Below are 27141 nucleotides of genomic sequence, written 5' to 3'. Positions count from 1 at the left end.
GTGAGCTTGTCTCCTGGGGAGGATGCAATCGTTTTATGGGAGCCATATTGCTCCTTCAAGGGATGACAAAGACAACTTCCTTTCCTTATCCTGGAGAGCCAGGACAGCAATGACAATCACTGGGAACACATCTGGACCAAGACTGTGATTATGCACAATCCTCACGTCAACCTCAGGTCTTCTTCTGATTAAGACTAAGGCTCATGTAGGTGGCACAAAAGCAGACCTGTGGTTGTGGGGCACCTTTGTCTGTAGCTTCTCTTGTGCCACGCTGATTGGATCGTTTAGCCATCATTCACCATGAACTGTTAATTGGTATATTGGGATGTGAGGCCTGGCCCTCCTCACATCTGGGGACTCCTGGAGTTGGGCCTAAGCCTCTGCTATTTCAGATTAACTCTTGGTATCTGGTTGACTCTGCATGCATAAGTAGTGGGTAAAGGACGATAGACTTTCAAAGGTACCCTGATGGGGAGACAGGGAGCTTACATGGAGTGGTTCTCCAAAGCCCAGGACCCACAAAGAAGTAGTACCCGGCTTTTTCCCAACTTGTTCATGGTGACACTGATTCATGATCCAGCTAAACACAAAGCAAATAAATGCAGACTTTAGAATCAGAACATTCTGGCTTTCAAAGCAGTTCTTTCATTCCAGGGCAAGTGAGCTCACTTTCCCATCTATACAATGGACTTAAGCTAATATTCCCCAATACCTTGTTGCTCAGAGAGCTATAGGATGGGGCCCACATGAAGACTGATACACAGCTCTATGAATGATGCTTCTTAATGATATTTCCTTCTCTCCACCAGAGAAGGGCATTGTTCCATTTGCATTTCCCCCTATGCCTACTGACAAGTTGGAAGTGAGGGATAATTGAAAGTATTCTGGCTTGATGTAACTAAGAAGTGAAAGGCGCGGGCAAGGCTGACTTGATTTAACCTGGCAATATGAGATTAGTTCTTCATTGCCTCTGCTAGGTCTCCCGCATTGCCAACCTCTGAAAGCAATAGATTGGCTGACAGGGTGCTCATTTGGAAGGTTTCACCTGCCATTAATACCCTGGCTGCCTGACGGACCGTTGCTCCTCAGGCGGCCTGCTCTCCCTCCGTGGAGCACGGCCATTCTTAAATATAGCGAGGAGGAGAACTGTGTTTGCACTCCTGGAAGGCCTGTTGGAAGTCTTCCTCTTCCTTCATGCCAATTCCTTGTGTCAGTCTCTGAGTTCCAGGGCCAAAGAGCCTTGCCCCGAAGCACCTCCAGCTTTTCTTCTGACTTAGCAATGGAAGATCAGTCAGGCTTGACCAGAGAGATCTGGCAGAGTGGAAGCCCCGCTGCGAGCTGCCTTGCCAGCTCTCCTGTTCTGGAGGAGGGGTGTGGGAAAGAGAGCAGAGTCAGCTAGGAAAGCCACAGGCTCTGCTGCCCAAGGCAAGGGTGTGGTTCGGGCTGGACCTCTCTTGCCGTGACTCTAGTGGAGCCTGGAGGCCACTGGGGGATGTTTCCCATCACATCCTTAGTCTCTATCGCCTTTATTTATTTTGATGAAGGTTCTTTACCAAACACTAAACAACACTCCGGCCCCAATACAACACAAATACACCCAACAAAATCTGTCTGGGATTCCGGGTGGGATTTCAGGTGATGGGAACGTTCATTCTGAGCACTGAGTTCCCAGGGTCCACAGTCTAAACCAGCCTTGCTCACATACTTCGTTACCTGGTCTGGAGAACAGGCATTTGGATTCCTGCTGTTACCCTAGACCTACAGAATTAGTGAGACGGAGACCAGAAATCTGTGTTTTAAAGGAGACCCCTAGATGTTCCTTTGCTTATCAAAGTTTAAGATTCCTTGCCCTGATTACTGCAAAGGCCCTTTAGACATCTAAGGAAGTCCAAGCTGTACTGGGGGACTATACCAGTTTTGTTGATCTGGGTCTCCTGTAAGATATTATCAGGGGTTTCCTGAAACACAGGGGTGGCAGGCAGAGGGAATCTATATGTTCAAGTGCAATCTGGGAGACAATAGTTAAACAATATGGAACTAAGTTCTCACAGCAGAACTTCTCGGAGTCCTTGAAGTGTAAATACACGCAACTCTTCACTACCACAGTAGAGTGGATAGCCCTTCATGATGGAGGATCCATTTGGTCTAATCTTGTTTCCACAGTTGTATCCAGTGTCACATAGCCTACAGCTTCTGAAGGCATTTTGCCAGGAAAGGGAGCCCTGTTCTTAGAAGGGCCAACCAAACCTTCCTGTCTTCTACGTAACAAGCAGCATCTTTATCTGTGGCTTTGCAGAGGGTGGAGGCCATCAGTGGCTAGACCCAACACAAACTGTGTTACTATGACAAGTACGAGCCTTCAGGGGACCTGAATTCTGTCCCCATTCTCTATCTTCTTTCTGTTTCTTTGATACCCTAGGTGGTCTTGAGTGCAGGGGCCCAGCACTAAGTGACAGCATCCTGGGGGCCGCATGTTGACTAAGAATCACAAACCTCTGGCCTTTGTGACACAATATTGTTATCTGGAAAGTTCATGCAGCTGAGTTACAGAACAATTGCAAAAAAATTTTTCTCTTAATGTTTTATTTCAGTTTACAGTGTTTTGTTGGACTGCGCTCATTGACGTTTTGGGCTGGATGCAGCCCGTGGGCTACGGCTTCCAGGCCTGCATCATAGGCGAGCATGTCTTGTGAGAGCTAATAGTGTTGCTTACAAAGAATATTTAAGGTGTCATGGGCTGCCCAGGGTAGTTTTCACATATTCCCCTGCGAGGCCCTGGGGTCCTAGGCATCAGGGCTGTCATTTGCAATGGTAGAGCAAGAGACCAACACACAGACTAGATATTTTTCTGGAATGCCTAGGCGGGGTTTGAACAGAACCTGCTGCTCTCTGAAGCCAAGTCTTCCATGTAGCTCCTATCCGAAGCTACGCCTTTCATCAAACATTCCTCTTTCCCGGGGGGGCCAATGGACCACTGAGCCATCCTTTGAGCCTGCCTCTAGTCCTTGCACCTAAGGAACGACTAAGTCAGTTGGAAGACCGATGACTTGAATACTTATCGTATTGGGCTGTGGGCTATTTAACCATCCGTCTTCTATTCCAGGTCTTCACCTACATCCAGTCTACATTCTGACTTGGTGGGTGACCACAGCGACGCCCTGCACCAGCTCTTCAGAATTCTCTGTTTCCCCACACCATACCGTGACTCCTTCATCCAGCCGTGATCTTTCACATATGTTCTTAGGAACCTCACAACTGGGTGCTGTGGTCTCCATTTTGCAGATGGAAAAACTGAGGATCAGAGAGCAACTGGGTTCTTCCCAAGCGCACAAAATTGGTAAGTGTTGGATGCATGACTCCCCACATTGACCATCTGCTTCCACTTTTTGACTTCTACTCATGATTCTTATAGGAGGCTGTGAGGGTCATAGCATATTAGGGTTCCTATGCTCTGAATGTTTGACACTTCAGCAAGTTTCTCCCTTCTCACATCCCTTCTTTTGACCCCCTACCCTTTCCTTAGTCTACCCTTTCTTCTTTCAACTCTTGGCTAGCTGACTTCCTCTATCCCCAAAGCAGCTTCTAGAAATGATCTCATTTGATCAGTAGTTCAGCACCACAGACAAACCCTGACCTAGCAGATCCTCACCCCTGTTAGCCCACAGCCATGCTTGCTGTACCACAGGGACTTTCGCCCTGGCTGCTGCTGTCTACCCCTTGACTATTACAAAAGCCACTGGCCATAGAGCAGGGCCTCTGATCCCAGCCTCCCATTTCCCCAAGCGCTCGCCCCCTGTCTGCTATGCCTGGCCTCTCACAGCCACCCTCCTCCTCTGCCCTGCTCCTCATCAGCCTCCTTTTTTTTTTTTTTTTCAGAGCCTGCTGACAGGTTGGACAGACAGAGCCGATGGCCACGCAGTCTAGGCCCAGCAGGGGGTAGCAGCCTGGTGGGGTGCCAGACAGTGACCTGCTGGGTCCTTCAGAAAGAAAGGGGCTTGTCACAGTCAATGCTGCTGAGCAACAAGCTGGAACAGCTACTTTCTGCCTGCGGGGAGACCAGGGCATGTCTGTGTCTAGGATGGGCCTCAGAGACTGCTGAGGCGTGGTGCTTCTCTTCCCGTGGCATAAACACAGTTCTGAGTGCTGGCTGGGAGGAGGGATTGGGCTCGGTTATCATACATGTTTTCGGCTTGATTGGGATGATAGACTAATTTCTAAACTGATCTTTTCCTAAAGACTCCTGTGCGCCAGGCACTGGACGCAGAACCCTCAGGATGAACTTAGTTCATCTTCACATCCCCTCTGGGGTGGGTGCCACAAGTCAATATTACATGATTATTTTTACGATTGTGAGATCTGGAGACAGGTGACATGCAGCCAACCATGAACTGTGTGTGACACATTGATTGCAACCTCTTAGTTCTGTGGCCTTGGACTTCTGGTTTTATTCTTCTGAGCCTCAGTTTCTTATCTATTGAAGGGTACTAATAATCATGCCAGCTTGGCAAGGCTATCACAAAAGATTAAACCTTTTTATCACATGTGCTTAGTATATGGTGACCAGTTGTTTCCACCCAGTTTACGGCTGGAGAAAGCTAGTTTTCCAGAGCCGAAAGCTTGTGGGAAGCAAGGCTGGAATTCAGTGGTCCAGCCTCAGCCTTCCCTACCATGCTACACCTTGTCCACTGAGATAAACAGAGATGTCAGAGTCAAAGCATCCTCTATACGTCTGCATTTCTTTCTATTTTAGTTGATAAATTCTGGGGTGCGTTAGTCAATATCTTTTTGGTCACTGTGACAAAATACCAGACAAAGCCAACTTAATATTTATCTTGGCTATGATTTCAGCCTATAATAGGTTTGCTTCTCTGTTGTGGGCCTGTGGTAAGGTAGGGGAGTGTGACAGAACCAAGGTTCTCACCTTGGCGTGTCTGGAAAAGAGAGAGGAGACAAGAAGGGTCTGGTGAAAAAGTACAGTCCCTAAGAACACGGCCTTAATAGTCTACTTCCTTCCAGTAGGCCTTACCTTCCTTCAGGGAAGCCCCTCCCTCCTGTCCATGCTAGTGTGTTAATAACCTGTTATTGATGGAGCCATCAATGGAGGCAGAACCCTCGTAGTCTAAATCACCTGTCAGTCAATACCGCCTTCAGCCGCTGAGGACCACACCTTTAACATATAAGCCATTTTACATACAAACCATAAGAACCTTAACGCTGGCTTATGTTCCCTAGGAAGTCACTGTATAGCACAAAATGACACTGGTAAGAACAGTACAGACATGTGCCAGTGTCTTACTTAAAGGAAATAATGAATTGTACGTTGGGATTTTTTTTTGCATTAGTAAAGTGACTTCAGTGGTACATAGTGACTTAGGTTTACTGTTTTTAATAAAATTATAGTTATTATTATTATTATTACTATTTTAGATAATTTTTTAATGCACTGTGAATTTTTTTTATTATTACTCAACTGAAACAAACTAGGAACATCTGAGAAGAGAGAATCTCAACTACAGAACTGCCTCCATCCGAATGACTGCAGGCAAGTCTGTGGGAGCACTACCTCCATCCGAATGACTGCAGGCAAGTCTGTGGGAGCACTACCTCCATCCGAATGACTGTAGGCAAGTCTGTGGGAGCACTACCTCCATCCGAATGACTGTAGGCAAGTCTGTGGGAGCACTACCTCCATCCGAATGACTGTAGGCAAGTCTGTGGGAGCACTACCTCCATCCGAATGACTGTAGGCAAGCTTGTGGGAGCACTACTTCCATCCGGATGACTGTAGGCAAGCCTGTGGGAGTGTTTTCTTGATTGATTATTGATACGGGAGGGTGGTGCCACCTCAGGGCACATAGTTCTAGGTTATATAAGAGAGAAAGCTGAACAAGCCGCAGAGAACAAAGCAGTTCCTTCATGGTCTCTATCTCAGCTCCTGCCTGCAGATTCCTGACTGACTTCCCTAGAGGATGGACTGGAATGTGTAAAGGAAAAGAAACCCTTTCGTCACCATGTTTCTTTTTGTCATGCTGTGGATCATAGCAACAGAAATATGCATGCAACCCGGGACATGCATATATTTTGATCATATTTACCCCAGTCCTTCCACTGACACCTCTCAGATCCACCCTACTGCCTTCTAACTTTGTGTCCTTGATATTTTATTTATTTATTGAATAGCCCACGGATTCTAATTTGTTCTGCCTGTATACTAATGGGTGTGGGGCCATCCAGTGAGAACTCTCTCCTCCAGTAGCCCTCAACTGTCAATACCTCCTTAGTTATAGGTGGGGTTTATAAAGGTATCACTGTTTGAAGTGGTGATATTTTTAATTCTAACTTGAAATTTATTCATCACTCAACAATTAAAGCAACTGTTTTACAACCTTATCATGGAGGCAAGTGTTTATCAGGGTGACAGAGGTCGAGGATGACAGACAAGGACCCGAGGACACAAGCTAGATTCCCGAGGGGCAAAGCAGATGACAAAGGGATGAATACCAGATTAAGGGAGTGAAAGTGCCTTCAAGGCACGGGATGAGGCAGAGTAAACCAGTGAGGATGTCTGTCGGTGGTGAGGACCAGTAAAGGGAAGGGCACCAGGAAGGGCTTCCAGGAAGAAATGAAACTTCGGTAAAATCGAAGTGACCTGGGAAGATAAGTCACAGAAACGTCTGGAGGAAGAACCTTCTAGGAAGAGGAGGCAGAAGTGCAAAGCCCAGGGTGGGAATGCGTTTGAGAGCTGTCAGATCCAGCAGGCAGGTGAGGGCAGAGTGGAGGGAGGGAGATGAGGAGGAAAGGGACCAGAGGAGAACAAGGGGTATGCTGAAGGAGCCGCCTGCCATTCTCGGTAGGATTCTTCTTACGGTTCTGTGTAGACTGGGCCAGAAGCTGGACAACTAGTCACCAGGCCAGTGAAGATGGTGGCATGATCTGGTAGAAGGTGGTGGAGGTGATAAACGTACGCTGTTACTCTAGTGCTTAGCCATAGGGACCAGAAGGGCTGGGCCAGTTGACTGTGTCTTGCAACATGCATAGTAGTTGGAATGTGTCAGAGGCCAATGTCACCTCACTAGACTGTGACCGTTGGCAGGTGAGGACCTTAGTACTGTTTGTTAGAGGATGGCTTCTTCCCACACCTGCCTTTTATTACAACTCTCTTGAAAGCTGGAGTCCCAAGTCCCCTCCACTACTGCTCATGTGTGTCATGGGCCTGCGAGAGCCCAGAGTTGCTCCCAGGGTCCTTGCACCAGTCAAGCTACCCTTACCTTAAGATGGGGAATTGCTTGGCCTGTTTTTCTCATGAGGTGACCCTGGGATGCCATGCTTGGAGCTGTCCTCAAAATGACATGCAAGAGGCTTTCAGTGTCAGTACCACCTGGGTGCTTATTAGAAACACACTCTGTGGACACTACACTGGATCCACTGGACCCAAACTCTAGGGACGGGGCCTAAGAGTCTGTGCGTGAGGCTTGTCAGACCGTTCTGACTCTGGCTCACATTGCTGTGTGTCCTGAGTTAACAGTGGCTTCGCAAACCCTCTAAGGTAGTAGCTGTCCTTAGCCCATTTTACGGAGGACAAAACAGAGGCTCCGAGACATGGAGCGACTTGAGCTCTTGCTGTCCATGGGGAACTGAGATATGAGCATGGAGTTCCGTGATCCCAGCACTTCTTTATCAGCCTGCCTGCCTCTTCTCTCCATGGGGGAGAGAATGCCCACACATGCAGTGGAGGGCTCCAAAAAAGGCCATCCTTTCTTTTTGGCCAAGGGTCTCTTGAGTCAAAGAGATGATCATCTGTTTGTGGGAGGGGTCTGGCTGTGATTCTAAAGAGCAATGTGCTACGTGGAGAAAGGCGAACGCTGACTTGAGACATGACGCAATGCTCCACGTGAGGGCCTGCTCCTGTGGCACTCACGTTCATCTGAGTGTTTCCCAGCCTCGCTCCCGCGCCCTCCTCCTCTGTTTTCCTCATGGACTCTATTGGAAGGGCCCCAACTTCCTTGGACATGCTCAAGGATCACCACCGCTCCCTCCTCTAGGTCTTCCAGTTTCTAGTCCCTTTACCCACAATGCTTTTCCTTCATTCTGTATCTAATTTCCCAATATCTCCTACAATTTAAGATTTATTCACTTATTTTGAGGTAAGTTCTCACTCTAGCCCAGGCTGGTCTGGAACTCACCACGTAGCCCAGGATGACCTTGAACTTCTGGTCATCCTCCTGGCCTCAGCCTTTAATTTAAAAACGTTTGCTTTTTTGAGACAGGTTCTCGCGTATTCAGGCTAGCCTGAGCTCTGCAGCCAAGGCTGGCCTTGAACTCTTGATATTTCTGCCTTCACCTCCCAAATGCTGGCACTATAGACATTCTTTGCCATGTCTCTTTCACCTACTTTGGAAGTTTTTGATGGCCTTCTGCTGGGTACCCAAAACCTCTTTACGTATTTCTTCTGCCACTATACTGTGATGTAATGATGCTTTGAACGGATATTTTACCACAAACAACCCAGGGACGCTTTGGAGGCGGAGTCTGAGTCTCATCCATTCATGTGGCTGGGAATGGAGGATGGGTATGCACAGGTGAATTTGGGGTCATTCTGACAAGGAGTATGACTGCACTGTGTGTTGTTTGCTATTGGCTTCATCCATGACACGTGATCTGAACAGGGCTGTACTGAAGGCGGAAAAGAGAGGTAGGCTTGGGAACAAAGCTAAAGAAATACTTCCTATCAAGTGTGTTAGACACATGCATTCATCCTAGCCGAGGATTGGGGTTGATGGAGATCACAGCTTAAACATTAGTGGTAGATACCTATTCTCCCGAGGGCCACTGAATCCTTTTGCGGGTTGCATAGCAAGGGGAAAAAAATAGAGTAGATTTTGAGTCAGAAACCTGGGACTCTGGTCTGTCCTGCTTGCTTTCTGTCCTTGAAGAAATTACTTTGCTTCTCTAGATTTTGTAGCTGCTGTAGACTGTGAAAAACTAAATAAAGTAAGTATTTTTTATTGTCCTTTAATTTAGTTTCTTTGGTTTGGGAGAGAGGGTCATCACCTAGCCTAGAATGACCTTGAATTCAAGATCATCCCCCACCCCCACTCCCTGCTTCTTTCAAGTGTTGTGATTAAAGGCGTGTACTACCATGCCTGGGAGTACTATACATATTTAGCCTTTCTGTACCTGGTAGTCCCCAACACCCATGGAGGTAACAGTCTACAATTCTATGAATGAATGAATGTCCTTTATTGTGTGTGACCTCAGAACGTCAAAGCCTTGTGTAGGGAGATGGGGTGGTGAGGGGCAGATTTAGAAAGGCTTCTTTAAGTAGAAGGAGAAGGGAGAAAAGTGTCCTGTAAGGATTTGCCTTTTCCTGTGAGTAAGGAGAAAGGGAAGCGTGAAGCAGAGAGGGCTGGGGAACCTTGTCATTGTCTTTGGATTCACATTTGGCTCCACAGTTCTGGCCTCTCTCCAATCCCCCAGAGCTCTTGGCTGAGAAGATGGAAAACCAGAGAAAAGAGCACAGGCCTTGGGCAGCTGCTCTTGCCGCGCTGCAGAGAACGCCTCGCTATTTAGAGTCCAACTGTTCCACTTTCCCCAGCTCGCCCCTGGCATTCCAGTGCACAAGCACTTTGTGGGGGAAAGAACTAACGCTGATGGTGGTTTTCAGCACACTCAGAACTCGTGTTTCTGTGGGACTGAGGTTGAGTCTGTCCCTGGGTCTTGCCCTGCTTGGACAATGGACACAGCACTCAGGTGTTGGGAACCGTTTAACTTGAGGAGGGCTCTTGACCTGTGTTCTGGATCCTGGCAGGGCTGTGTTGTGACCCTGGGACCATGGGCAAGATGCTGTACTTCTCTTTCAAAGTATGGCCATGACTAATCTGGGCCATGTCAGTAAAGCCTTAGTGGATGCCTGAACCAGGGAAGTGTTTGATGCCTCTCAGACCTTGGTCATCATATACTTTGACCTCAAAGCAAAAACCATCCTATTTTGGGACTAAGTGGCTCTCTCATGCACCCAAGCTTCTAGAGGAAATGTTTCTCAGCGTTGTTATTGTTTTCTTTTTGGGCCTGGTTACTCTTTATTGTAAACAGCCTTCCCACACATGTAGATGGCCAGCAGCAACCTAGGCATCACCTAGGATCATTTCCCACTCACCATCACTTCAGAAATGTTTCCAGACATTACTAGAAATTTCCTGCAGAGCATAGTTGCCTCTGATAGAAAATCACTGATCTGGACCTAGACTGTGGGGAACACAGAGCTAATAAAAATGGCTCCAGGGCTTCACACTGGGAATCAGGTGGTAGTCACAGAGACAAGGCAGGACAGTGCTATATAATCCAGGAAGTCTGTGGCCAAGACAAAACTACCAGAAGCCAATTCAGTGAAACAAATGTTATCCTTGGGCCATGAGTTTAATCTGTGGTTTAATTCCCTAAAATAAATCTCCAGTGATTTAAATGACTAGCATTAAAAATTATTGAAAAAAAAAAGTGAGCATGGGAAGATGCACGTGAGTGCAGGTGCCCGTGGAGGCCAGAAGATGGCGCTGGAGCCCCTGCAGCTGGAGGTGTGGGTGCTTGAGAGCCTCCCAACATGGGAGCTGGGGCTTTTGCAGGAGCAGCGAGCACTCTTGGCCTCTGATCATCTGTCCAGCCCCTTGATTAACACTTCACACATTAGGTGTCTTCATTGCAATTTTATGATGAATGTTGGATTTGTCATCTAATCAGGTGAAAAAAACCCCTAATCTCTTAAGAGACACTTAATAACCATTTAGAGTTTGGGAGATTTGATTAGGAAAGACTGAAGGTGCTATGTTAGGTAAAGCCGTGAACTTTAAATGTCTTAAAAAAAAATCCGACGGTCAAATCCATTTTACTAGGAAAGGGTTTTCAGTGGGAAGCTTAATCTTTGAAGTGCTTATGTTGTTTCCTTTGAGTTCTAAGACAAATCCTGCCCTTGCTTTATTCCTTTCTGGAAACATCTGTTGTCAGTGTTTTAGAAGGAAGGAGACGACGGCTTTAAAGACGGGAAACTGCACACCCCAGAAGTCGCCCGAAAGGCCTGTTTTGAGTCTTATTTTCTTGAGTCCCCGTGTTCGTTTCTGTAAAATGGAAATACAGTCACCCCTCCCTCTACTTGGGCTTTCCATTCACACATTCAACCAAAAATGAATAAGACGTACTCGGAGGAAACAATTTCCTCTGTATTGAACAGGTCCACACTATTCTTTATGTCGTTCTGTATGTAATGCCGCATAGCAATTATGTACCTAGCATCACATGATAACAGGAAGATACATACAGGTTATATGTAAATGCTACACTAATTTATGTAAAGTACTTAAGCATCCTTGTATTTTGATATCCACATGGCAAGTAAGACTAGTCCCTAGAAGAAAGATGGTTGTAGTATGGTGAAAGAGGCTCAGAGAACTTATAGGCGGTGTGACCTAACAGCACAACTAGAAAGATCGACATAGGAAGATCTAGGAGTATGATGTTCCTGTTAGGGAGATGGAAGAGGAGGGCACAGGGTGCCTGACCCAGGAACTAAAGGATGAGAGGAAGCCATTACACACAGAACCCGGCTTGAACACTTTGGGCCCTGAGCCAGCAAAGACCCTGCAGTAGGCACAGCATACTGGTGTGGGGATCAGAAGGGTGACCAGTGAGACTGAAGCGTAGCTTGAGGGAGGGTAGGGTAAGGATGGTCAGAAGGCAAGCAGGGGATGCAGAGGATGCCCTCTAGCTAGGACGAAGCAGACATTTGCTTTGATTCTAATTGTGTGAGAAGCCTCTGAGGGAATGACGGATCTGCTTTACAATAGACGTGTCCCCTAGCTACTGGGTTGGAGGACCAAGGATTATGAGATGGGATTAGAGGCATAGAGACTTGGTGTCTGCTCTCATTATCCTGGTACATAGGTGGTCCAGCCCAGGGCTGGCACACTTAGTAACTGCCATTCTTACGTGAATCAAAGAACAGCAAATCTCAATCTGCAGATTCCATCCGCTGATGATCTAGTCTAATATGCCCATGCCTCTAGAGATCTTGCTTCGATGGAAAGATGTGGAATGGCCTCAGACACATGTTGCCATGAGCTGCTCTACTATCTCATCTGGACTTGCATGGCTTTCTCCTACAGACGAGAGAGTCAGTGCCCAGCCAGCTGCTGGTGACCTGCAGCCCACGTTCTCTTCCCATACATTAGGAGTATGGCTTTCCCATCTGGGAGGAGGCTGGGAGCCTGCATATGGCTCCAGATACATTGATCACAAGGCCTTTGGAATTTGAGGAAAATCCTTGCCCAACCCAATTAACAGAACTAAGTTGCCCTTTGAAACCGCCTCCCACCTGACGGACTCGTTAGCACATGTGCATGCATTAACCAAGGCATTATGCAGTGGGCTCACCAAACACTGCTTTTCACTGGGTGAAGAGACTGGACTCTTTAGATCTAATAACCATGTCTTTCAGAGTCTCTCAAGTCCCTAGCTTGGCTCTGCCAAACGCACAGACAAGGTGAGGTATTAATTAACAAGTGAGATAAATGCCCAAATTACATCCTTGAATCAAGTCAAACCAATTTGGATGGTGAAGGGATGGGAAGGAGGGTGAAGGAGCTGTGGGCACGGGGCAGATTTCATCGGTTTCGAGTGTTCTGGGCACAATCCAGAGTTATGCCTCCTCATTTGGACTTGGCTAGAGTGCCTTGGATGATGTGCCCAGAGCTCAGGCCAGCATCCATATCTCTTAACCCAAGGCGGCCTCCTCTGGAGCAAAACAAGGAACCAAACCTTGCCAGGGGAGTCAGAGGAGATAGCAGCATTCTAGAGGGGAACTGGAGTGGTCTTTAATTTATCCAGAGAAATGAAGACGCCGCTAGTGGATTGAGGAGCCCTTCCATGGCTCCCTCTACTCTGTGACTTGGAGAATTCTCCCTGGGACCGGATGAAAACTCTGGGCTTAACTTTTAAGATGTGCCTTCTCTCATCCCGTTAATGTCACATTCCATGACAGTCCTTTCTCTTGGTTCCTACCAAGGTACTCTCTCTCCCTTGGTCACTTCTCATGCTCCGGATTATTGAAATTATAACAGTCTTTGTGTACCCCATCTTTTCAGATGGACAGTGACCCGTCTAACATTTCCCAGCAGCCAGTTTCTATGGGTGGACATTTGGTAGACTCTGGAAATGTTTGTTAAACTGTGAGTAAATGACTTCACAGGGGCTGGATGCTTGGAGGGACGGATGAGTGGATGGGCAGGTGGACGGATGAATTCCAAGGCATATGGAAGGAAGGAGAGATGGAAGGGTCACGCATGACAGAAAGTTAAGGGCTTTTCAACTTTGAATCAAACATCGTTCACTGTTCCAACTAGCGACAGAGAATAGTTTTAAAACATCCTTGGTAGAAGAGGCAGGTGTGGGGTGTATGTTTGGAGCCCAGGAAGGTGGCAGGGAGGAAGATGGATAAAGCATATGATACACACATATGGACATGTTACAATGAGTTTGCTCTAGTAAAAACAAGATGAGAAGACAATCTCATCACCTTCCAGTTACGCAGTAACTAAACCTGAAATCATTTATGCTTTTTCTTCTAATTATTTTATTCCTGAAATAGTATCTCTCTCTCTCCTCATTTCACTCCTCACCTTCTCTGGGATTGAAGTGGGGAAGGATCTGGAGTATAGGTACAATGACATAGGCCAGGGCTAGACACCCCAGGAGGAAGTGCCACTTAAAATGCTTCCCCCAACATGAGGTTTGTGGGACACTGTCTGGGGTGGTTGGTAGCATGAAGGTGACTGTATTGGAAATCTGACTTAAATGAGACTCAAAAGGCAGGGACCAAGAAACCTGACTTCCAAGGTCTCCACAGAGCTCTCCACAGCACTGAAGTTTAACAAGATGGGTTAGGCTCTTCGCCGTTGTATGCACTACGAGAAAGTCATTGGTTGTATTCTGTTATATGATTGTCTCTAGAAATTCTAGAAAGCAACATTAATAGGAACACTGTTGAGGCCAGCATTGCCTGTGCCTTCTACAAGTCAAGCATCTGTCAAATACGTAATACGCATTTGCTCGCTTAAACTTATACTAGCTCATGGAGTTGACATAATCACACCCATTTTTTTCCCCAGACAAGCAAATTGAGGCTTTCCGAAGTAACTTGTGTCAGTTATCAGTTATGCAGTCTAATTCTGAAGACCAGAGGCTGCAATCCTACGACGCCACAGTGTCATCTATGCAGACACTAGGGAAGCAAAGGAGGAAGGGTGGAATGCCATCTCATGCTGTGCAGCCATGAGGACGGTGACACAGGGTAAACAGAATGAGCATAGCATAGGAGGGGCGTTCTTCTGCCCCTCCAGCTGTAGGCTGATGAGGTCACCACCCTGTCTTGTCAGGACTGCACTGTCGTCCTGTGCACCAAGCGAACAGGGAACTTGATCTAGCTGACGGGAGCTTCAGGCAGACTCCCATGTAGGCTGGAAGTGATGGACTTGGGGCATTTAGCACATAGAAGCTGGGTGTCCTGCTTCTACGTCCTGGGGGACAAAGGGGCCTCTAGGGAGTGAGTACAGGCTCTCCAGGCCAGACAGTCTAACGATGTCTCCTCACCTTGCTGTTCCCACTTGGAGAGGAAATCTACACACTCTCTCTCCTACCCCTGGCTGTGATGAACTAGAGTTCACACCTCTGCCTTGGTGGTGATAATTAAATATTATCCGCCTGTCACTTGGCACACATGTTGTGTGTATTCTCAGACTTTAATGAGCTGGTATTTGTCTCCTGTAAGCAAAAATATTTCTTTGAGTCTCTCTTTTTTTCAAATTGGGGTGAGTGGTTCAAGTGAAGAGCTCTCGCTTTTAAAATGACAGTCTCCGGCCAGCGTGTCTGTGGACGGTCTCCACTGTTTTGGTTTTCTTTTCTTTCTTTCCTTCTTTTTTCTTAAAATGGCAGGGACAATGACACTCAAAGTTTGTCCCTTCTGAAATGGCCATTGCCTTCTGAGATTATGTGAGCAGTCACATGGCTGCTGAGTGTTGGAGCAAGTGATGAGAACTCAGAGGTATGGGGTCACCATGTATGTTGCTGTGGGGACACTGTGAGGTGACTTTTTCTGACAGGGTTTCTCAGCTAACTACCAAAGAATACAGAAAATATTTCTGGGGAAAAAATTTCCCCAGATCTTTAAAAGAAGCAATCTTATCTGGGTGCATTGAAAGAGAAATTAAGACATTCTAATAAAATGAACATTTTAGGACAGTGGATCTCAGAGGAAATCTACATCTGAGGCACCTGGAGATTTACTAGACTTGCAAATTCTTGTACCCTACCAGAGACTCATGAGCTCCGAAACTCGGTGATGGGGTCAGGTCTTAGTTGCCAAGGTTTAATCAAATCCTTTAGGTCTTTTCTGAGCTACTCAGGAATAGGAGGAACGTACAATGCATTCAATTCAACCCTGGCTGATGAAGTCAGTAAAGAACTTCAAATATCTCTATCAGCGTTTGTGTTTGTAACTATCTCAGCCTCAGTTTAGAATTAAAAAAAAACAAAAACAAAAACAAAGCTATCACTTTAAATTGAGGATCTTCGCTGCCCCTCCACCCCCAGTGTCTAGTGATGGGGAATGACTAGCCTTTTCCAGTTCCCTTTGGAAGAACGCTCTATTATCTCCCCCATTCATGAGATTTATGACAAGTGTGTTCTTCGCAGCTGCTCCCCGGGCTGGGACTCATGTTCTGCTTGGATGCCTCTCTGACCCAATGCCAGGTTTCTAAAGCACACAGTCCTTTCTGAGGACTCCCAGCACAGGTACTCCAGAGGCAGGAGAGCCAGGGGTACTCACCCCCGAAACGTACGTAGAGACATACGGTGAGCTCACTGCCCCGGGTCTGGGGTTGCTGAGAGGAACTTTAATATTTACCAATAAACAGCAAAGTGCTTAGCACACCTCCTAGGGAAGTAATTAACCATAGAAAGAACACCCTGCGCCGAGGCATCTCCTCCAAAAAAAGAACTCACTTAATTGTGAATTGCTTACGCCAGGTGAGAGGGAACCGGTGTCTACCCCCCTCACCTGACATAAGCAACTCTGAACTAACTGGGAGTTTCTTTTTATAAACACAGTGCAGAGACTTTCTTCTTGGTGGTTAATTACTTCCTCGGGAGGTTGCGTTAATAGTTCCCATAAGAAGACCATTATTGTCTTTAGCATAATCACGGCCTCATTTGCTTTTGTCCTAGCCTTTCCAGGATGTGGGCTCTGCCTGTTCAAGAGACCCTGAGTTGTGCCTATCCAGCAGGTCCTTCAGCCTGGGGATGAGGTTCCTGAGGTGGGGAGCCAGGATCAAGGTGAAGCTGACAGAGAGGGAGGCAGATGGCGCAGGGCCTGTTGGGGACCCAGGAATCTCTTCTCTTCTGTGTTCCGCATTCCAGCAATTTGCTATGCTTTCAGCTGCTGACACCCCAACAGGGAAGGGAGCCAGGGAAGCAGTTCGGCTCTTTGAGGAGGCGGAAGGAGCTGATCCATAAGCAGCCTCGGTGCTCAGTGAAATCACCGGGGAGGCAGAAGCAAAAAGTCATTGGATTTCAACTCTCAAAAAATGCCTCTCACCATGATGCCTCACCTTGGTTAAAAAAAAAAAAAAAAAGAAAGAAAGAAAGGGAGTGGTTTCTGTTCGGGTTTTGTTTCAGAAGAGAGAAAATGAGCCAAGGACAGTGCCACAGAGGCGTCTGGCCTGTGAAATTCTTTGATCAGGAGCTTGTATCCGTGTAAGTATGTCTGTTTGTTCACAAATTATCTACGTACACAAAGGCAATCATTATGGAAATCGCCAGACGTCCTTTAAGAGGATGAAGAAAAAGGAGAAAATTGGATGTCTACTTTTCTCCTTTCTTTCTCACCAGGTTGCACCCTGCTTTGGACACCCGCAGCTGACTCCAGCGGCCATGAAACAGGTGGCTTTGATGGTGGATGGCGAGGTACCCATACGCCGTGACTGTCACAGTGGGATCGTAAACTCCCTTGGTAGGTCAGCTAGCTGCACTTGGAGAGCCTTCCACCCCTGAACAACTTCATGTGAACTCACCCGCCTGTGAGTCTTTTGGGTGGGGAAGGGCCACATACCTACACTGATGTTATGGATCATACACGGTATTTGAGTTTAGGATGCTGGGCAGAGGAAGGCAGAGCTCTGTGAGTTCAAAGCTAGCCTGGTCTACTGATCTCCAGGTGTGTCTTCACAAGAAGTTTGCTACCTCAGCTGTAAGAAACTAATACAAGCCAGGAGGTGGGGATGAGCGCCTTTAATCCCAGCACTTGGGAGGCAGAGGCAGAGGCAGGTGGATCTCTGAGTTCGAGGCCTGCCTGGTCTATAGCGCAAGTTCCAGGACAACCAGGGTACACAGAGAATCCTTGTCTCGAAAACCCAAAAACAAAACAAACAGAAATTTAGGGTATTCCATGCTCCGCATGCTAATGAAGCCCTGCTTAGCTTCTGAGCCCTATCTTTACACTGTGATGTGTCCCAGAAGATTCAGAACAAGGGTGGTACTACTCAACCATGCCATCTGTACTGTACAGACCTAGTCTCAGAAACTAGCAGGGCGGACCTGGGTCAGTACTAGGATGGCAGGAGAGAGGGTGGCGAACCTTCCTGTAAGGGATCCAGAGCAAATGTTTGAGGCTCTCTCACTTAGTTCTGTGGTTAAGGTGGAAAACAAGGTATAGCCATATACAAAATGTAAACAAGGGCAGATGAGACGGCTCATGGGTAGCAGCACTTGCCTCCTAGCCAGATGATCTGGATTTGATCCTTGGGATCCAGAAGGTAGGAGGAGAAAACTGACTCCCACAACTGATTCCCTGCTCTCCACAAACGCTGTGGCACTCATAATTCCCTTTCTTCTCCGCACACACAATAAGGCAAAGACATGTCAAAAAACTAAAAACTAGTATAAACAAATGAAGACCACCACCTTCCCATGCAAAGGAAGGCATAGAATTTAAAGCTTCACCACGCAGGATAAAACAGTTTGTGAGATCTGCTAAGCCGTAAGAGTGTCTATAGACACTGCATTATATACTTAGACACTTAGTATTATATGCTAAAGATACTGTATTATATACTTAGAATTTGCTAAAAGGGCCGATGGCAACCCCACCTGTAGAAAATAAGATGAAAGTTGGTGGAGATAACTCTGAGAGGTGATGGCCATACAATTTTTTTGTGAGTATATGTCTACTCCCCAATTCATCAAGATATGCATAGCTTTTTATATATAAATCACACATCAATAAAGTAGTTAGAAAAATAAGTGTAGATATTTAGTTTGAATTTTATGTACTTTTCTGTAAGATGAAATATTCTTTAGATTATTTTCCCTCCGCCATTAAGAAAATGTTAAAACCTTTTCTTTTCCCTTACAAATTCGGTTTGGTTCACGGTCTATAGTTGGATGATCACAGACATCCCTTTGTTCCAGAGCTGGGTTTGGGTCCTGGTTTCATACTATATTGTCTTTAGAAATAATGTAGCTGCTCTTCAGGTCTTGGTTGCCACATCTTCAACCTGACATCTCATAGGGCTATCAGGATGAAGGGGCACTTGGCTTATGACATCCTAGTGCACCGTGAGGCTCCAACTGCCATCACCATTGTCAGAGACCATAACTGGCCACCATGAAAGGTCTGGCAGGACCATTCACCCGGAAGGCAATAACCAGAACACAGCTACCTCTTTGCAATGATGAGTATTTGAGAATACAAAGTCAACACCAAACCCCAGGTTGTGTCTCCAAGAGTCCTCCTGGCCCAAGGACATGTGTTCTCCGTTGTGTTGGCTTCAAAGGAAACATTACAACATTTGACAATAGTATGGAAGAGATCTTTCGGGAGAATGACTCATGACGAAAGCACATACAACACTCTTCTTGAGGAGATGGGAATTAGAAGACGCTTGCTCACCTCCCTCATTATCCTTGTTATCAGCACAGGAGGTTTCCATGGCAACGTTGCATCCGGGCCCTCTCCAGCCGGTCTGGCAGACACACTGCCAGCTGTTCTGACCCAGTGTGCATCTCCCGTTACCGTTGCACAAATCAGGGCAGCCATCTGGTTGGAGAAATGGAGAGAATGAGAAGGAGGGACATGAGGCCGCGCTGGGGAAGCAGGGGAGCCATGCAGAGGGGGAGCAAGCCTGCAGGGCAGCCACTGGGCCAGCCTCACAGTGGGGCCCATACCTGCTGTCCAAAGAGTCGGGGGAAGCAGGCCATGCATGCAGGTGCAAGAAGGAGTTGGGGCACAGATGCAGGGATTTCCCAGTGACAACTGACCTGGGTGCGGGGGACAGAGCAATCTTGCAAGTGGGGGAGGGAATTCAGTGCACATCCCAGACAACTGTACCAGGGCTGGCCTGACAACCAGACTAGCTAGGCTCTGATTTTCAGTCAGTGGCTCAGGATGCGTGGTATCTTGAGAAAAGCCTGCCCATCTTTCCTTCCTTCCTTCCTTCCTTCCTTCCTTCCTTCCTTCCTTCCTTCCTTCCTTCCTTCCTTCCCTTCCCTTCCTTCCCTTCCCTTCCTTTCCTTCTTCCATCCTTCCCTTGCTTTCCTTCTTCTTTCTCTTCCTCATTCACTTTTTACTCCCCTTTCTTTGTTTTTAATGCCGTCTGCATTCAAGAAAAAAAAATTCCCTACAAGCCCAGAGTCAAAATGTCCTCCATCTTGCAGAATTTTAAAGATAGATTTACATATGATTTTCAAGAGCTTCTTGTGACCAAGAAAGAACTGGATGGCTCTGCTGGGCACTTTTTTTTATTCTTGTAATAGCTTTAAGGGACACTTCCAAATGTTGGCTGCTTATCACCACCTATTTATGGTAGATTTAAAACTAGAGCAGGATTTAAAGACCAAGGGAGGGATAAGTATTGGATGACTGGGGACATGATAGAGGAGATCTTCTGTCTATAGGGGAAGGACAGTGGAGTCTACACAGTTCTGATTTCATGGCTTTCTTTTCTTTATTTCCTTCCACCCCTTCCTTTGTGTGTGAAATCAGCAGCCTTTTTTATTTCCTGAAAGCTCCAACACCCATAGCCACTGTATCATAGACTCCCCAACCCGGAGCTCTGACAGAGGGAGCTGGCTGAGAAGAAAAAGGAAAGTGATATGGCCTGAGTCTTGCCATCCAAGCCACCATGGCCCTTTGTGAAATGGAGAGACACAGAGGACCCGTGGCATGTGTTGACTCTCCCAAGACCTACTTGCTGGTAAGAATTTCTAGGTCTCTTCTCATTTTTCTTTCCTTGAGCAGTTTTATTGAGGCACAATCTACCCACGGTAAAATTTATCTGTTGTGCATGCACGCTGCAATGACACCTGGGGAAGTTACGGAGTTGTGCGATTGGAGGTATATCTTCTTGCTTCATTTAAATATACTCCAGTGACCATTAATTTAGTTGTCCCTGTAAGTAACTATCTGAACATCTTGAAAACTCTCTCTCCCTCTGTGACCTCTTCCAATTCCAGAGCTGTTTCCCAACTACACCAATGCAGGCCTCCCTGGCATCAAAGCGCTTTCTAATGATAGCGGTAACTGGCCTGGAAGTGTGCATCTTCCAGGGCATTCCAAAGGCCTTCACCTCGCATCCCTCTTCTCTTCTTTCAAGCACCTCTCACGTGGATGCTGATCAACCTAGTTTGCCCATGTGGCAGCGGTGTGAGTTGAAAGAACTCCCAGGGAGAAAGGTTCAAGACTCCACCATGGAGTTTGACGGCTTTAGGAAATGTCTGGGCTTGCTCCCTCCCATCCTGTGCAGCTTAGGATCAGAGTGAGGAGGGTAAGCAATAGGAAGTCCTCGGGGGGAGGTCTCTGGAGGGCAGCTGTGCTGAGGGGAAACAAGAAGCCTGGGGCAGGGACTCTGGCTTGGTGCCAATTCTAGCAGTGTGCACACGCGCCTCGGTCGCCACGCCTGCCCTTACGAAGTCCAGCTCAGGATTCCACAGCCTTCCTTACCAATGAGGTGACTGTGGCCCTGTCTGGGGGAACCAATGGCATCCCTCCTGCACACATCCTGAGACAGTACTCCAGAGAATGCCTTCCCCACTTCCAGGGATGTGCCATAAACACTTCCGTGGGAGCAAAATGGAGCTTGGGAGGAAAAGCCCGAGGAGGGACATTGGCTGAATCCTCAGCGAAAAAGAGACCCGGGCCAATCGGCAGCCACCTTCTGCCTTACGGTCACCACCAAAAGAGCGTGGGGGAAGAGGTCAGAGAGAGTGCCCTACATGACAGACCTCTGAACATTTGCTTGGCATGGTTTCTGGTATATGCGCTTTGCTATTTAGCTACTTTGAGGCCTCACGTCTCACTGAAATCACGCCCAGAGTCTCAACGGAAGGCTCATTGTGTAGGAAACCCACGTCCACCACATAAAATTTAAATTTGCCAAGAGCCCCAGCATGTCAGTCAGAGATATGTGCTCAAAATATGTATGCTCCTCTATGGAATGAGGCCTCCCCGCTACTCCTTTCATTCTGACCAACTGAAGTGAGATAAACAGGGCAGGGTAGCGAGTTTTCGCCACTTCCTACGAGGAAGATGAAAACACGAACAGTGGGGAGCTGGCAAATCTCGGAGAAGTTTCAGGGCGGCTGGGAATTAATGGACAGGACTTTGCTTTTAGCTTGAAGAGGAAGAAAGCCGTCTTGGTAGGTGCGTGGCGTTGCTAGGCAACCCCAAGCTAGCCCCAGCGCAAGTTCATTCTGCTGGTGGCCTTCCCGAGGAGGAGGCGATTCTCGGTGTTTGTAAAGAGCAAAGCCAGCTTCTGCTTAAGGAAAAAACAAAACCTAGGAAGTAATTAGTCTGGAGGGCAAATGGGCATCAGGTGGCAGCTTTTCTCTGGAGAGGATGCTATGACTGAAGTTGGAATTGGCTTATGGGCTCATACTTGGGCATCCGAGAAATCGCTGTATGGAGTCCTCCAAGTTTCAGGCCGGCTCTCGGATTTCCTTGAGTCATTGCCTCTAAATGACTGGTGTAGAGTCCCGGAAGGCAACTCTGTTTGGGTGCTTATCTCTTCTGCTAGAAAGAACTGATGGCTGCCCGGGGCCTTCAGGCTCTATTGTGACCCTGGATCAGTGATTCTTAACACAGGATTTATGAAAGATTTCCCTCCCTTTCACTGGGGGACATCTGGCAAGGTCTGGAGAAAGTTTTGATTGTCATGTTTAGGGGTAATGACACTTGAAACCTCATGGGTCAAGCCTGGGGGGTGCCGTCCAACATCCTGAAGGCCCAGAAGAACCTCACCCAACCCTCCAAGGTTCAAATGTCAGCAGTCCTGAGGTTGAAAACCACGGCTTTGCTAGATCTCAGACATGGTTACGGCTGATTCACAGAGCCTCGCCTGACCTCAGCCTAACAGTGAGGACTTGTATAAATAGGAGTCATTCCCACCTGTCCTTCTGAATCTCTTCCAACAGCCACGAGGAGGTAGAGTGAACCTTCCTTTCCAACACAGGGCATTTTCTCAGGAAAAGTTTCCAAGGACACTCTTAATGTGGGCTGGTATTGTCACCTCCCATCCTATCCCCATCTATACACACACATGCAGTAATCTCTACACAGACCAAAGCCCCACCGCTAGACTCTTTCGATGCCTGATTTTCAACCCTTAGTCCGCTCCAGCCCTGGATTCCGGCTCTCACTTCCGCAGTCTTGTCTGTTCACCTCCAAGTCGGGAGACTTCAACCTCTTTCGTTTTGTCCCATCTAAACTGGTTCCTTGATCCCACGAACGGCTCCTGAATTCATTCACTGCCGAGACCCAAGTCGGGCAGCCGCTCTCCTGCCACAGCTTCTCTCCTCTCTTGTAGCTAATTCTGATCGCCACTGAGAAATTTGCCTGTTAACTCTGAGCTAAGAAGCAATGCTATGGGTGGAGACAGCCTGGATGTGTCCCAAGAGTCCATCTTTGGAAGCTGTATCCTCAGTCTGCTGGTGGGAGATGTGTGGAACCTTCAGGAGGTGGGGCCTTGGAGGGAGGTCCTCAGGTTATTTGGGAGCGCCCCCACAGAGCACAGGGCAGCCTCAGCTTTTCTGTGGGTCCCTGTTTTAAGATGCTACAGAGAGGCACAGCCAATGGGGACTCTTTCTCAGACTCTACATGTAACATTCAAACCTTCAGTCTCTTTTTAAAATACAGGTACTTTTCTTTGTACTAATGCAAAATGTAATGAAAAATAAAAAAAAGGAATGCACAGCCACACCTGTCCTTCCTTCTAAATATCTCAGAATCTGCTCCCTGTTGGTATTATGTTAATTTTGGTTTGGACTCCAAATTTCGCTCCATCCTGGACATTGCCGAAAGCACAGCCGCTTTCCATGGGGAAAGTCCTTAATGTGGTCCTGAGACCCTCCTGACCTGGCTCCCACCATACTGCCCTACCTCAGAATCACTTTGGGTTTTGGCCTCGTGTAAACTGGATGACTCTCATTTCCCCAGCTCCACCCCACCCTTCCTATCCCTGTCGGGCAGACATTCATGTTTAGAAGCCCCATTCTTTTTTGTGTGTGTGTTATCCTACCTGCCCCTCTCTCATTATTGACGAGCATGTAATTGATGTGGGCTAGGCCACACAGCCACCCTACGACCTGCTGTCAGAGTGCCAAAGGCATGGACTTTGCCATTAACTACAGTTTCAATGGTGTTCCTAGGACTTCTCTGCGCTAAACTGAACGGCTGTCCTGGGCATGGCTATTGTGTTGTTCACCTGCCAGATAAGGGACCCTCTCTAACTTATTTACTGTTGGATTGCAGTACTCAGTGGGTAGCTGAACAGAACAAATGAATGAATGAATGAATGAAATGTCTGAATGAAACCAGCGGGGCCAGTAGAAATGCGATCGTTTCTGAGACCTTACGTCTAAATCCCAAAAGCACTGGAAAAAAGAAGTGGAAGGAGATTTGTTGACAGAGCTACCAGCTAGGCAGGCTTTTTGACTTAAACAAAAGTTAGGCATTAGCAAAATAATGTCTAGGGCCTAGAAAAAAAGGGGAGCGTAAGTGGGTTTGAAGACAGCTATAATTACCATAAAGACACTTTCCTAAGACAGCGTCAAGACGCGTTCCGCAGTGTGTGGCAATTTACAGGTAGACGTGAGTGGCTAATACTGTTTGGGAAGGGAGGACGGGCGAATGGGCTTTTAATGGGCTGGCAGGCACGTTGGAGAGGATGCGCCCCAGTGCAGCAAAGGTGCGCGAGAACACAAACAGGCTACACGGAAACACGGATGACAAAGAAAGCCGCACAGATGACACCTCTCTGCTCAGTTCAAGAGACCGCTAGGAAAACCATCACACACTGCTACAAGCCCCGAGAAAAGTTTCTTTTTTCTTTTAACTGAGGGAAAACCATAACTTTGGAGGCAGAAAGTTCTGGGAGCGTTGGAACCAGATCTGCCTTTTGCTATCCCTGTGATCCTGGGCTGGTAGCTGTACATCTTGGAGGCTAGGCTGTTTGTAAAGCTATGCCTCCTCTCTGTTAATGTTATATACTGTGTCTCTCAACAGAATAGCATCTTCAAGGGTAATATTCTGTCTCCTTTGTCCACTGAGACGGTTTCCATGTCTAGAAGGGTAGTTGGCACATACTGGACAATAAATGTTTGTTGCACACACAGGGCAATGCATACTTGTTAATGGAGTAGCTGACTTCAGACGTTGACAATACTTGCTTTCAATAGACGGCAGTTGTGTTACGCAAACTAAGCAAGAGGGAGGTTTGAGCAGAGTCTGGGGCACCACACGTGCTCATTTGACACAGCGCACGTTGTGGACAGTGTTGATACAGCTGTCACTGCTGCCACTCTGATTACTGGGAGGTTCTTCAAGTTTAGCCTGAAGGGCAAGTCCCTTCTCTTTGCCTCACACCCAAATCAGGAAAACCCGAGAGCATGTATTAATACAAGTTGTCAAAAAAAGTAGCATTTTCTCTGGTGTTCTCAGTGTGTGCTTTGCTAGGAACTTGGATGTTCTCACTCTTATGATCACCAGCCCAGAAAAGCAGCGAAGACGCATGAGGCTGGGCTAAGGGAGAAAATCCACAGAAGAGAAAAATAACGTCGAAGGCAGGAGACTTAAGCGGAATAAATGAGCCCTTTCTCTTGAGGAGAGTTTCGTCTTCCGCTTTTCAATTGTTAAATTTTTAATGTGTATATGTATGTGTATGTAGGTCATAGGTTAACATGGGGCATCTTCCTCAGTGGCTCTCTGTGTTACGCGTAGAGGCTGGCTGGCCAGCAAAGCCCAGAGATTTCCCTGCCTCTGTCTCCTTCTGCCATTGCTGGGGTTACAGATATACAGTGCGTTGCCTGGCTTTTTCAATGGACTCAGTTCACCTTCCTCTGTGGCAAATTCTTTATTGACTGAGCCATTTCTCCAGCCCCAAGAATTGTGTTTTTAATGCCAACTAAAGTAGGGACATTGTCCCTTCTTTCTTGCAAACTGTTTAAATATTATTATTATTTATTTTTTTTTGTACTGCACGTCTCTGGATTTAGGGAAGATGCTTAAAAAGAACCTACTTGCCGTTTATTCCAGAACTCTTCCTAGTTGAGGACAGCAGAGGTGTTAGGGACCAGGGATTGCTAGAGGTTCAATTGTCACTTAGACTAAACAGCAGTGGCAACACTGGATATCCTGTGAGACACACTCTGGGGAAAAACGGCAACTGATTTTTAGAAACCTGGCTGACAAAGAAGCATCCTAGTCCCTGGGGAACAGTAAGGTTGTCCTCGGTCACCTACATGTCAGGTGGGAGCTGTGTGGGGACCCTATTTCTAGGTACGTAGTGGAATGGTCAGGCTGCCCTGAACCTGCGACTGAACAGCCGTTCCTGCTTTGCTGGCAGACATGGAAAAGTGAGAGGCAGATGTTCTTCTGTGTTTCAACAGCATCTGTGTATCTTTGAGGGCATCTGCAGAGGTGTGGGCAGGTACAGGGAGACACAGGAAGAGCCAGCATCCTTGACATGGTCTACTGCGGGGGAGGAAGCTGCTTTTGCTCGGGAGGCAGAAACTGTTCCCCTCCGTGCCAGCAGCCGCAGAAACAGCAGACCAGCCGCGCGATGATAGGGATTTGGATTCAGCTGTCTGCTGCACGTGTCTGGATGCACCTGGATTCTCACCATCAGCATCATTTCTGTCTGTGTGGGGGAAAAAAAGCATGCGGCAGGCTCAGCTGTGGCCGCAGAAAAAGTGATGAACTTGAAAAAAGAAAGAAAGAAAGAAAGTCTATAGGATCCTTTCGCACTTGGGGGGAAAAGGCAAAATGACTTTTTACTGTGCTGGAATTTCATTCAGCACATGAAATTAGTACATTCCAGTTCTTTTTAAGTTGAAGTCATGGGGGAGGAAACTGAGAAGGTAGGCAATGGTGATGGGGAAAGGTCTTTTGGGGCAGGAACCTCTCTGGTCAGTTACTGAGTGAATTCAGGTGGAGTCAGTACCCCCTAGCTGTTCTGGGCTTCCGCACGAGCCTGTGCTCCCTTTCCTAGAACATCACTGGTCCCTACTCCACTTTACCCGTCAAAGGAGGATGCTGGCAGCTGGTTGCTGGAGACCTCACTCCGGTGTTGTTAAAGTACATATTAATTTGTGACAAGACCCTGCGGATGCTCTACAGAAGCCTCACTTCTGATCTAGAAGCTTCTCTATGGAACTAGATGAAGACTAGCTTCTCACTGTAGGAATACCGTCCTGACGCTTGCAGCATCAGCTTGGATTTCATCCCTCAGTACTGAGTCAGCCTCTGGGTGGACTGGCTACCCGCCTTTGTAACAAGCCCTCCAGAGGCCCTAGTGCCTACCGTGTGAACATCAGCTCCAAAGAGGACCTCAAAAGGCCTGAATTATCTGTCCTGGGAGTTGGCCTCTTCTCTTCTCCTTTTGCCTCTGCTCTCTGGGTCTCTGGACTATGGATTCTTCTCTGGGGTGTCTTGGAGGCCCCTCTCCCTAAACTAAGCTCATGGCACCCACTCCAGCAATGATACTCATCTGGGGCCACCCCATCGGGGTGGTTTTCCTGACACCCTGCCAGACCATCCCTGTTCCCCTTCAC

The 27141-nt window shown here is 47.4% G+C and overlaps 1 protein-coding gene across 4 annotated transcripts in view; it reads right to left on the bottom strand.

The window, feature by feature from the left end:
* Positions 1-27141, bottom strand: part of Tenm2 (teneurin transmembrane protein 2) — a 1241175-nt gene that overhangs the window by 79719 nt on the left and 1134315 nt on the right. For all 4 annotated transcript variants that reach the window (XM_085694277.2, XM_085694278.2, XM_085694281.2 and 1 more), the window contains one exon: positions 18989-19135. In XM_085694277.2, coding sequence (XP_085550403.1) covers positions 18989-19135 — 147 coding nt within the window. The remainder of the gene's footprint in view (positions 1-18988; positions 19136-27141) is intronic.

This window comes from Myodes glareolus, chromosome 9 (genome assembly GCF_982192425.1).
Source record: "Myodes glareolus chromosome 9, mMyoGla1.1, whole genome shotgun sequence".
In the NCBI taxonomy this organism is placed as follows: Eukaryota; Metazoa; Chordata; class Mammalia; order Rodentia; family Cricetidae; genus Myodes; species Myodes glareolus.
This window is presented reverse-complemented; position numbering and strand designations above follow the sequence as displayed.